General features: G+C 41.2%; 1 protein-coding gene across 4 annotated transcripts in view; it reads left to right on the plus strand.

Moving 5' to 3' along the window:
• LOC147165205 (glypican-5-like) overlaps positions 1–9,621 on the plus strand; it is a 62,708-nt gene extending 53,087 nt beyond the window's left edge. For all 4 annotated transcript variants that reach the window (XM_086089456.1, XM_086089457.1, XM_086089454.1 and 1 more), the window contains 2 exons: positions 8,742–8,851; positions 9,059–9,621. In XM_086089456.1, the coding sequence (XP_085945582.1) occupies positions 8,742–8,851; positions 9,059–9,157 (209 nt within the window). In that variant the 3' untranslated portion in view covers positions 9,158–9,621. The remainder of the gene's footprint in view (positions 1–8,741; positions 8,852–9,058) is intronic.
• Positions 9,622–12,340: the final 2,719 nt, after the last annotated feature.

The raw sequence follows: 12,340 nt of genomic DNA on the forward strand, positions 1-12,340 counted from the left end.
AATTTAAAGAAACATGGTCTACGTATATAGAATTTTTTAACCTAAACTTGGATCTTAATTCTGCCTGTTAGCGAGAGCCACAGCAGCGTTATAACTTGCATTGATGTTTCTGTATTAGGCAATTTGTAACTAATGGTTGTGTTTCTATAGTCAGGAACCCGGCTGCTGCCAGCGGGATCGAGCGGATTCACCTCCGATGGGCACCAGGGGTTGATATTCGGATTCACGGCATGCCAGTGGGTTAATTCTGTGGGTGCTGTCCCCCCTGGCTGGGCGTGGGCGGGTCTGCCCCTCTGTTGGCTGCTGGGTGGCGGCTGCGTCTTGGCCGTTCCCTGGGTCTCTTGGGGGGTGCTGCGTTGCGGGGCTTTCCCTGGTGTCGGGGGCGGCGCCGTTCCGGCGCGGTCCGTCGCTCTGGGCCCGGCGACGCGGTTCGGGGCCTGTGGGCCGCCGGGGTGCCCGGTGGTTCCCTCTGCCCTCCCCCTTCCTCCCCCTTGCTGCCTCTCCCTCCTCGCCTCTCCCCGCCTTCCTTCCCCTCCCCTGGGCCGGGGGCTCCATCCATGGCCCGGGTCTCGGTGCTACGGGGGCCGGCGGGGGTGGCTGGGGTTTAATGTCGTGCCCGCCCCGCTCCAGTGGGCGTCCTGGCACCTCGGGCGGGACCCAGTATCCGGGGGGGCGAGCCCTATCGCCCCGCCGGACGGGTCCCATATGCCCGCCGGGGTCCTGGTGGGGTGGGTGGGGGCTTGGTGGGCCGGTGCGCCTCCTGCCCCCGCCCGGTTGGGGAGGGCCCCGCTGGTCACTCCTCTTAAACTCACTACACTAGGTTTGCACAATACACTTTTATAGACATATAGGGCACATAACACACTTTGGGGGGTGGGGTAGGGTGGAAACACCGTCTTCACCCTACAACTCCCCTCCAATTTTAATACACCACACAACTTGTGGGGGGGGGGGGCTTGTGGGGGTGCCATCGGTTGGGGATCCGCAGTATAGAGCAGTGCTGCGGTCCCCTGTCGGCCGCCCTCCGGTGCCCCCATCTCCCCCTTCTGCCCCCGGTGTTCCGTCCTTCCACACGGCGGGGGGTGGGGTGGGCGCGGCTGCCCTCTCCGCTCCGCTGTCCGGCCCCTCTTCGGCGCCGGTGCCTGGGTGCGGGTGGTCCCCGGGGGCTGGGGGTTGGGGGGCTGCCGGTTGGTCGGGGGCGTCTTTGTTGGGGGCGGGGCGGTGGTGGGGGTTGCGGGGTGGGGGGGTGCTGGGGGTGGGGGGTGTCTGGGGGATTGGGGACGTGGGGGCGGCTGGGGGTGGGTGGCGGGGGTGGATGGGGGGTGGGGGGTCGTGGGGGGTGCGGGGGTTGGGGGCCGGTGGGGTGCCTGGCGGGCCTGCAGTGCCCCGTCCTGCTGCGTTGGGTCGGGGGCGCGGGCCGTGTTGGGGCGGGGGGCGCTCCTGCTCCTGGGTTTGCTCTCCGGCCGGTGGCCCTGGCGGGGCCCGGGGGTCGTCCTTTGGCGCTGCCGCGGCCTGGGGGGCCCTGAGGTGTTGCGCTTGCTCTGTTCCGGCGGGGGTCGACGGCTCCCCTCTTTGGTGGAGATTTTCATGCATGCCAGATCCACCACACCAGCATCTACCGAAACTCAGACACAATCTGTTTCCTCCTCGGGTTATTGAATCGGTGGAGGCTGGTGTCTGCGGATCTCACGCGGCTTCGTCTGTCCTTCCTTCCTTTTCTCGGTCTCTCCTTTGGTCCCTTGAGGCCTCCCTGATTTTATGTTTTTTGGATTTGTTGGGGTCTGGATGTTTCTTGGGCTGGGGAGGAGTTCTGGTGGGGGGTGTCTGGTCGGTGCTGGATTTCACCTTCCTTGGTTTTCTTTGGTCCCCTCGGGTCTCCTGGTGTTCGGTTTAGGTGAACGGTATGAGATTTTTTCTAATAGGTTTTCTGGTGAGCTAACAAATACACGCACGCACGCACGCACGCACGCACATACACATACTCACCCACACACACACACACAAAAAAAAATTAAAAATTTAAAAAATAATAAAAAATAAAAGAGCAATGATGATGACATTTCCGAATGAACAATACTGAGCTCTTAAGAAAAAAAAAAAAAAAAAAGGAAAAGCAGCAATTTATAAATCTAATTTTATTTCTTATTGGAATATAGAGTTATCTTGATTTTATAAATTCAACAGATGTTGTGTTCAATATCATTATATTGTGCAAGTGGTCATAATGTTGTAATTTATAACTGGTTGTACTTAATCTGTTAATCTGGTAAAAACAACATAACATTTAGTTTTTACTACCATGGAAAGCACTGGTTCTCTTTTAGCAACTAGGCATATTTCTCTTGACTAAAGCTTTGAAAAGTGCATTGCATGTCTTTGTGAAGGATTTCCTTATTGCATAGAATTCAGCATATTCTGCATGGGTCACTGAGGTTCTGATTTATGGCCAAGCTCCACCTGCCTAAAAGCCTTGCTTCCACCCTTGGGCCGAGGCTTCGTTTTCATTTTTATTTTATTATTTCAGAAGCTATCTTAATTAAAAATCACCAGTGAATAGTAGAGATTCATTTGTTTGGAAAGGCAAAGTTGCTGCATTGGTGTTTTCTTGTTCCCACCATCTGTCTTCTTTAGCCGGTATAGAGTATGTAGCAAGTATTCCTGTCCTTCATTTGAACCATCATGTCAGCTCCTCTGGGGATGCCAGCTGTGCCGGATGGAGGTGTTAACTAGTATGAGGCAGAAACTTTTGGCTGGCCTGAACTAAAAGTGACCTCGAAGCAGCAGTCTCCAAATAAGATACACTCAATAACTTAAATTGGGATTTCATCAATGTAGACCATCCTCCTCCTCTCTCATCATTGTGGGGAGGTCTTTACTGTATCATGTGCATGGCTTGTTACAGTGTTCCTCAGTCTAAGATTATTTTTGCCTGCCACATGTGACATATACAGGCTTGTTGCAAAGATGTACGTAGATTGAAGGACATGGCAGAAGAGACTGTATAATCGTAGACCGCGTGACAGCACTCAAGCATAAAACGGCTATCTGGATTTTTGTGCCGACTTAAACATTAATAATCTTGTTCAAGAATTCAGTTTATCTCTCTGCCTCATACTGGGGGTTCCGGCATACCAAGGGTGTTTTGTTTGACTACACTTGCCTGCTGGAACCACGTCTAAATATTGGTGCAGGTAGTGTAATGTGATTTGCTGCAGCTGGATTCTGCGCTCAGTGGACATGTGGTCATCAAATAGTCTTGCTCATTGTAGAATTATTATTATTATTATTATTATTATTGTGGGTACACATGCACATATACATGGACACATTCGATTGGGGTGGAAGATAGACTCCAAGTGAACATTTCACAGATCTGTGATTTTCCTGACCAACTTTACATCATCCGCCCATGAAGGTCTACTTGCAGTTTCTTATAAATGTATTATTCGATCTCCTGTATGAGTGAGTAGGACTACAGCACACTTAACGTCACACAGGCAATAAGAGGCGGTAAGCATTACATAACCTCCTAGGACCTGGCGTCCATATATGTGGACTTCAAATTTTCAGTTGTCTAGAGAATAATATTTCATTTTGTGCTACAAAGGCCTCGTGTGTACAAGGACATGATACTGCCTTTTAGTGGTGTAAGAAGAGTAAAGCACGTTAAAGGTTAGATTTAAGATGGCTGCCAGCACACACAGAGGTTCAGTCGGCCATTCCTGACATAAACATCGACCAGGTAAAAAATTCAATGACATTTTATGGCTGATTCTTGTTCAGATATGTATAAAAGTGTTTAATGTTTGTTATTAAAGTCAAATTTTACAAAAGTAATTAACTGTAAGGGTTGACCATGCCGGCGGCACGGTGGCTGACTGGTTAGCACGTCCGCCTCCAAGTGCAGAGGACATGAGATCAAGTCCGGGCTTCGGCCTTCCTGGATGGAGTTTGCATGTTCTCCCCGTGCTTGCGTGGGTTTCCTCCAGGTACTCCGGTTTTCTCCCACATTCCAAAGACATGCATGGCAGGTTAATTGAACACTCAAAAATTGTCCATAGGTGTGATTGTGAGTGTGGATGGTTGTTTGTCTCTGTGTGCCCTGCGATTGGCTGGCAACCAGTTCAGGGTGTACCCCACCTACTGCCTGAAGCCATCTGGGATAGGCTCTAGTGCCCCCCGCGACCCTTGTGAGGACTAAGCGGTTAAGAAAATGGATGGATGGTTTACCATGCCGTTAAACATGATGTACAATTTTGTGGACAGAAGGACTTAGTTTTTATAGTTTTGTTGAAGATATCCACAAATGTAGACAGTGGAGTCAGTTTTGAAATTGTATTTTGGGATGATTTTGGTAGAATTTTTTTTTTTTACTACAGTACAAGCAGATTTGGCATGCTGTATAAAGAAATCTATATATATTTTTCTCATGAACTTCGCCGCTAATACTAAATCAAGCCCAGTTTGAGCATGAGGAAGAAACTGGATGATAGGGAACGCTGGACCCCTCAGGAATACATAGAACAGTACATTGATAAAGATTTGGTCAAAATGATTATTCTAATGCTAGAAGTGGGGACCCACTCAACACATCATATAAACCTCAGTTTATTTAGCACTTCAAAAAAGCAGTTCCTTGAATTTCCTATAGATTTGGCCAAGACCACCTTGGGTCAGTATGACAAAGATATCTCTGACTTTTCAGAGCAGGAAGACAACCCAGATGTTTAGGTCCAAAGAAAGAGGCGTCCACTGACAGCAGAGCCCAATGTCTTAGTACATAGGAGAGCTAATGCTCATTTGCCTAGGGGGTAAACTTGAAGAATGCAGAGTGCTGCAGTGCAAAAAGCTGCTCAGGGAAAGCTAGAGTGCGGTTGTGTATGCACGGTTTTCCCCTGCTCTAAACTGTTACACAGCTCTTCACACATATGTGTAAAGATGTTTTCATGTAGAAAATAGTTTGAAATAGTAGTTTGGGAGTGTAAGTCAAATGTGATATGTTTCATAACACATTTGACATGTTCAGAAGTTGAAATGAACAGTTTAGGATAGCAAAAATGCAATATGTAGAATGTTTACTATGTACTTTTTAATATGTTTTTCTGCAACTGTTAGCAGCACTTCAGATGATACATATTGCTCACAGGGGCACAATTGGCATCTATCATTTTGTTTTTGCACTCTGGGAAAATGCTGCTGTGTTCAGGCACTAAATAAAGAGTTTTGCTCATCACAACTCAAATGGGGTTGTATTCACTCTATTGAAATATAACACGATTGCCCACATATGCGGATATCCTTTTTCTCCGAAAATACATAATGTTAAAAGATAATTCTTTTTTTTTCTTTCTTTTTTTTTAACTCAGCAGGTCACAGGCATCCCAAATAGCCAAGAGAAATTAAAAATGCATGCCATTCAAGAGTCCGGGTCTTATTATTTTTATTTTATTCTAAATAGAAATAGGGCTACAAAAAGTTTTGGAACTGTTTCACCCCAGAATGAAAATGGTACTATCTGTATTTTATCATAATAAAAATAATATAATGATATAATCAGACAACAAAACAAAAATAGTGTTCTACACACATGGAGGCTCTCGTGTAGTAACCATACATGGATGGAGAGGCACTCTGTAGCAGAAAACATATTGAAGTGATATTGCCACAAAAAGTGATTTGACACTTAATTTCCCTTGGCAGAGATTTGTTGTCTACTGAGCTAGCAACTTCTAAATTTATTTTCTAAACATTTTAGTGATATATCGACGCCTTCTTAAAATAATTAATTTGAAGTCATTTTTTCAGATTTTTCAGGAAACACAAAACATTTAACCATTTGCATCATAAGGAGATGATTTAGGCAAATAATAATAATAATAATAATAATAATAATTTTTGCAACAAAAAAAATTACTTTTGAATTTTGAGTTTGACGATATGTAAAATAAGCATTGCATAATTCTTTGTAAAGGTAGTGCTAATGGTGGGGGAATTTTTAATACTCCACAATATTTGTTTAAAAAAGTCACAGATTTAGAGCTCAACACTCAAATAGATTTTTTGTCATCACTGTGGTTTTAACACAAGTATGAGCAAAGGCAGCATAATCACATTTTGCATTTACAGTTAAAATTAAGGACATGCTGTACATTTACATTCCAATGTATTCACTTGCATGTGCATTCTTGACTTTCCAGTTCAAACATATAAATTAAAACTTACAATTATTCGGCACATAAAAGCAATCAAAACAGAATCTAATGATATGCCGTTGTGTTTATAGTCCAAGGTGAGCAATCAAGTAACCAGCTGGATGCAGACAGCAAGGGAAGTGGGGGCTGGTGTGAATATTAATTGATCATACTAAATAAAGGTGAAGGGGAAGCATTATTTTGCATCCAGTGAATTTTGGAGCAGGAATGTGTTTTTCTATTAAACCAATTTAATGCAGTTGCCTTAGATGTATGGTTTTAAATCACATTTTCATTTGTAATAATAAAAAGTGATATAAATAATAACTACAAAGACCTGGTTAAATTCCTTGAAAAAAATCCCTGATTTGAGACCTACTTGGCTGCAGAAATAAGTTACGGGGGGCATTACATTTTGGGGGGGGGGGGCACACTTTTTCAACTTAAATCTAATGTTCTTCAGAATGAACAGTGGCGTTGTGACAACTGCAAAAGTGCTCAGAAATTGTCATTTAAAAGCAGCAGTTCATCATGAAATCTAAAAGACAAATGAAAAACAATGGTGTAGTTCTGTGTGCATTTATTCAACTCAAGTTCATTAGCAACAAAGACAACTATGTCCGAAGAAATAACTCTGTGACCCAGCCCCTTTTATCTGCGAGTGGCAAGCAGTTGCCTTCCTTCGCTGGTTGGATTTAAGGCTGTACGATATGGACAAAATTTCATATCTTGTGGTTTTTGTTAGACATCTCTATTCTTTGGTCTTCGACTCTGCATGAGACTTTGCATCGTTTCAGTTTTTTATGGTGTCTGCATGCTGTATTTTGTGTTATTTTATTGATACTTATTTACTCACAAGTATTCACTTCCCTATTTCTTGTTTTTAATGTATTAATATTAATGTTATTTACTTGTATACTTACCTACTTATTATATTAATTAATTTTATTTTGTGTTATTTCATTTCACTTGCCTCTACTGCAAGACTGATAATGATACAAGAATGATATTTTATGGGTTCAATGAAAACTAAGCAAAATATAAATCTAATAGGATCATGTGTAACGTACATTGTTTATTAGAACTTGGTGACAGTCATAAACATTAACAAGCTTGGCAATAAAAAACTGAATTCAACTCACATTGTACTGCAATGTGATAAATAATTGTATCCTGCAACACAAGTTGCTGTTGTTGTTGTGCTTGTGTGCTTGTGTGCCTGCGTGCGTTTGTGAGTCTGTTAAAGTGCATCACTGTGGGTGTTGTTCGACAATTTTGTACATGCATGAGTGTGTGGCTTGACTGATTAAAATAAAAGTTTGCCACTCACCACGTTTTAACGTGAGGACTCACTGGAATTCCAGTGAAGTCAACTGTGTCAGCCTGGATCATGTTTTGACGTTTGGTGGCTCCCATTACAATACGTCGCTTTGCATCACTTTTTTTTTTAATCCACAAAAAGTCAGCGGCAGACGCAATTTGCCACATAAATATGACGTGGGCGGTCATTCGGCCGACGAGCGCGAGCACGCTGGCTAGCCCAGAAGTAGATTTGTCTGTCAAAGGACGCACCTCTGACTGCCCACCCACCAAACCCCCACCCCGATTGTCATTTAGGTGTCAATCAAAGCCAAACTTGAAAGGAAGTATATGGTTGGTTGGCAAGCCATGCTTTACTTGAAGTTGAAGCAGAAGCAACGCAAGTTTACGTGACTGATAGGAAGAACAGATTGGCGTCTTGGTGAAGCCTCTCAAACAGCTGCCAACCCAGGACGGCACAGATGATTGACAGAGCCCCCTAATGCCGCCGGGTCTGATTTGAGAGTGAATAATTTGTCAAGTGGAGATAAAATAATTAATGCCAGACTTATGTTAAGGGCGACCATATACTTTGTATGTTTTATTTGGAAGTTTGTTGGAATCTAGGACTATTCATAAATTATGCAAATTATTGGCTATCGTCTAAATTGGATAGCAAATTCAGAGGTAAGTAAATGAAATAAAAATGATCACAATTTCTTATATTTAGAGGTGCTTTTCTTGAAAAACTGATATATCCTGTCCCATCATAATGTTTTATGCCAAAGTTAAATGTTTTCAGTATACAGCAATAAATAAATAAAATAAATAAATAAAAGGCCCACTGTGCATAAAATAAATATCAACCACTACATTGCTGATGCTAACTTATCTTTTCGATTTTACACATTGCAAAGAGTAGCCCCAATAATACAACATGTAATGCATTAATACCTTATCCATGCTGCCAATCAAGATTAACTACTGGAAAAGGCATATTGATATGCAACTCCTCTACAGGATATACTTTGGGGAGCTGAGCCAATGGAATATTTGAAAGGAAACGACTGTAATCAGCTGACTAGGCATGTTTTGGTCAGCTTATGTTGCTGTGTTGACCAGCTGAGTTGGCTGGTGTCTGAACTTAAATGCTTATGCTCAGTAATTTTCTTATCGCTGTGCGGTATGAATGAACAAACACAATTAAAGTACAGCACTGAAGTTGTTGTCTTTGACTATTTATGTGCTTAGGCATTAACACAGACGATTTATCCAGTGGACATAGTCCAGTGACGAAGGACAGGACTCCTCTTCTTCCTCCTCATCACCGCATTCCTCCTCATCTCAACTCGCCGTCACTGGTAGGCAATCCCTCGCATCCTCATCATAATAGGGAACATGCAACTATAACCTTTTGACATAAACCAAATTAAAGTTGGAAGGCTGGTTAAGCAGTGAATATACAGTAACTGTCTCATGTGCCTGTGTACATTAATGTTATGCCACTTTATTCACATTGTTTTCTTACTGAATTTTACGAACTCTCTCCTTCACATGTTCTCCATCAGGTGCCTGTTACAGGTTCAGCCAGCATGCTGACTCTCAAACTACTATATTTGAGCCTGGCGACTCTCCTGTTGCTGCTGTCACCGTGGCAACCCTGTTGACGCCCGAGTGACAAAACCAGGGACTTTGTGTTTAAAACCTCTTTGAGCACAGTTCGGCCACTGTTACAACAACGATAATTTGATGATGATGATGATGATGATGATGATGATGAAGAACTATGGATTCAAGCGTGTGAGCATTTGATATTACCTGCACTTACCTCTATGTGTGTTCACATGTATTTAACTGTCATAGCATAGACGTCAAAGCACTACTTTTTTCAAGAGGTGTAAATACAAATCTATATATTATATATTTATATAAAGATCTTATGTAGATTATTGTTGTGTGTAAATTGTGCGTAATATAGAAAACAGTAGACTGACTTGTAGATAATAATTGCACTTTTTTTAAATCACTAAATGTTATAATCCATGAAAACTATACACTCTAAAAAGAGAATTATTGAACAAATTTAAGATTACAAGTTTAATTGTTGACCAATTTAAAAAAATTGCTTTAATTGATAACACACGATTTAATTAAGTTAATCCAAAGTGAATATATTAAGTTTAATTAATTATTAGTTAATTCACTTTGTATGAAAGCGAATATATTACGTTTAATTAATTATTAGTTCATTCACTTTTTCTTAACTTAATTCAAGTGAATGAATTAAATTAACTGAACTCATAGTTAATTAAACTTAATATATTCACTTTGGATTAATTTAATTCAATCGTGTGTTACCAACTGAAGCAATTGTTTTTTTAAGTTTGTCAACAATTAAATTTGTAATCTTAAATTGGTTCAACAATTCTCTTTTTAGAGTGTATAGTTAGTAGTCACAGTATAGTAGTATAATAATACATTTGATTAATCAATGCAACTGAAGACAGAGACCCAGACATTGCTATGAAATGGTGTGTAACATGCTTTCAAAAAGGGCATAACAGCCATTCAAAGTGCCTTTCATACTTATGTCAAATAATTAGAAATAATAAACCTGTTCACAAAATGCTAACTACAGTTTTCTTTACAAGCATGATGATTGCTTGAACGCTTATGTTATACTTGGTGGATAGGCCTTCATCCTCTCCTACAAATCAGTTAGACAAAAACTTTTACATTTGTTGTCATACAATATGAACAAAATGCCTATTATAAGTTTTACATAGACCTCTTGACAAATAAGTTAAAAATAAAAGACTGAAAAAAGGACATAAATACAGGTAGCTATTCCTGGTACGACACAGCCATCTGTTTGATAAGTTTGTCTTAATCACAGTCATGTTGTCTTTATTTCACTGGCTGGATTGTTTCCAAACAAATTAATTCAGGGACAAATCATATTTGTCCTCCAAGACAATAATGCTTTCCCCCAAATTTGATTTGATTTTATCAGCTTGTCCTTGTTTTCCAAAAGACAATATAGAGCATTATTGAAGTCACACTGAATCTACTGTACATCTGATAATATAAATACTTAATGATTTGGTTGCCTGGTGTCAGGGGTACTTCACGACCACCGCAATGAAGGTCTGGCATGTCAGAATTTTGGTTTGTTTTGATGCATAGTGTGACATGTTCTGCGTGGTCCTTCTTTTGGTTCTGGGGCATTGACCAGAACAGAGATGGAGTGAAATGCCAGTCAATCCCTGACCAGCACAATCTACTCACTTTTCTGCTCGGGAGTTCACACACATCGCTGAAAGCGCATCCATGAAGTGAAAGTCGTGCGACATTACTGCACTTGTTTTGATTTGAAGATATGACAAACACATATTACCCATTGGCTGAATGCTTGAATACTTTGGTTTTTGTGATGATTGAAAAGGTAACCTACCTCCTAATTTGGGCGGAAGGACAGATTCTGACTGATGTGTCAATGCTCCAAACAACCGCTTAGTTGGCTATATACCCATTTTGGACTCCTTGGAGTCCTCATTCTGCTGGCAGACAAGTAGAAGGAATAGAATACCCTGACCTGAACCCAAGTGGTATTGTTATTAGACTTCTATGCATGTCAAGAATTGTCCATAACAGACACCATTGTGAAACTTGACAGTGTCTACATGTAGGAAACGTTGCTATATTGTAAAGTTTGATAAATATGTAGTGTTCCCATTTTTGCGTCTAGCCTTGTATTTGCCCAAATAATTCCCCTGGTTAATTTGAATGCATGTCTCCATGTTGGGACAGATGTGACGTCCCCACTTTGACAGATCGTCACTTGGTCGTCAGGTTCAGTCAACCTAGAACATTTAATAAACAATAGACACAGAAGAGATTTTGATTATTTTTACTCGCGAGGAGAACGGAATTTTTTTTACAGGACGTTCCGATAACAAAATGTTTCAGTCCTTATCTTGTGATAAGGGCACAGTTCCTTTTTTTTTTTTTTTTTTAAAGGGCACAGTTCCTGTTCCGCAGCTTGCAAGAGCATGCGTCATGCTTTGCAATACTATAAGAGTAAATATGGGATAACTTATGTACATTTATTCTAACACGCACCCATAAATTACTATTGAGTGATACACCAGATTTATTGTCTATGGATGTAAATCTGTCATTTAGACTCATTGTATAATTATTATTAATCATTTAAATGGAAAGGATATAACCTGACCCGAGAGACAGGCTTCCATCTGGCATACGGCGGCAGATTACTTACATGCTTCAACACTGGTCTCATCTATCAGCAAAACGGGTGTTGTCAGTGAGGGACTGACGGACCTTCCATCAGTATTGACTGGAGAGTTGTGAGAATGACTCAGATTCGTCAAAAATGAATTGGGGAAGATGGCTGAGCCAAGACACTGCCACGTCACAGCTTCACTCCTTGTCCGCTAGTGCTGTCACGGTGTCTCGACAAATTGATTCTTAAAAGCTCCAGTGTAACAACAACAACAAAAAGCATTTAGATGCTGTTTTTCTTGATAAAACATATCTATTTCTCCTTCTGAGCACCACAGGTAGGCCTACATCTTAAGCCACATTTCGGATTCTGGTTTTATTAAACATATAAACATAAAGAAAACACAAAACTCCAGAAAAAAAAGGAAAGAAAAGAAAAAAAACACACAAAACACATTATGTTTAAAATATAAATTGTAAGTGAAGTAAAAAAAAAAAAAAAACAAGAATAGGAAGAAAAAAATAGTTTATATGTTCAAAAATGGTAGGAGGAAGTTAAAAACGTATCAAGTCCTACCCCTTATTCGTTTTATATTGATAAAATG

Source organism: Leptonotus elevatus, chromosome 11, assembly GCF_054856555.1.
Source record: "Leptonotus elevatus isolate MCC_2025b chromosome 11, RoL_Lele_1.0, whole genome shotgun sequence".
Taxonomy (NCBI): domain Eukaryota; kingdom Metazoa; phylum Chordata; class Actinopteri; order Syngnathiformes; family Syngnathidae; genus Leptonotus; species Leptonotus elevatus.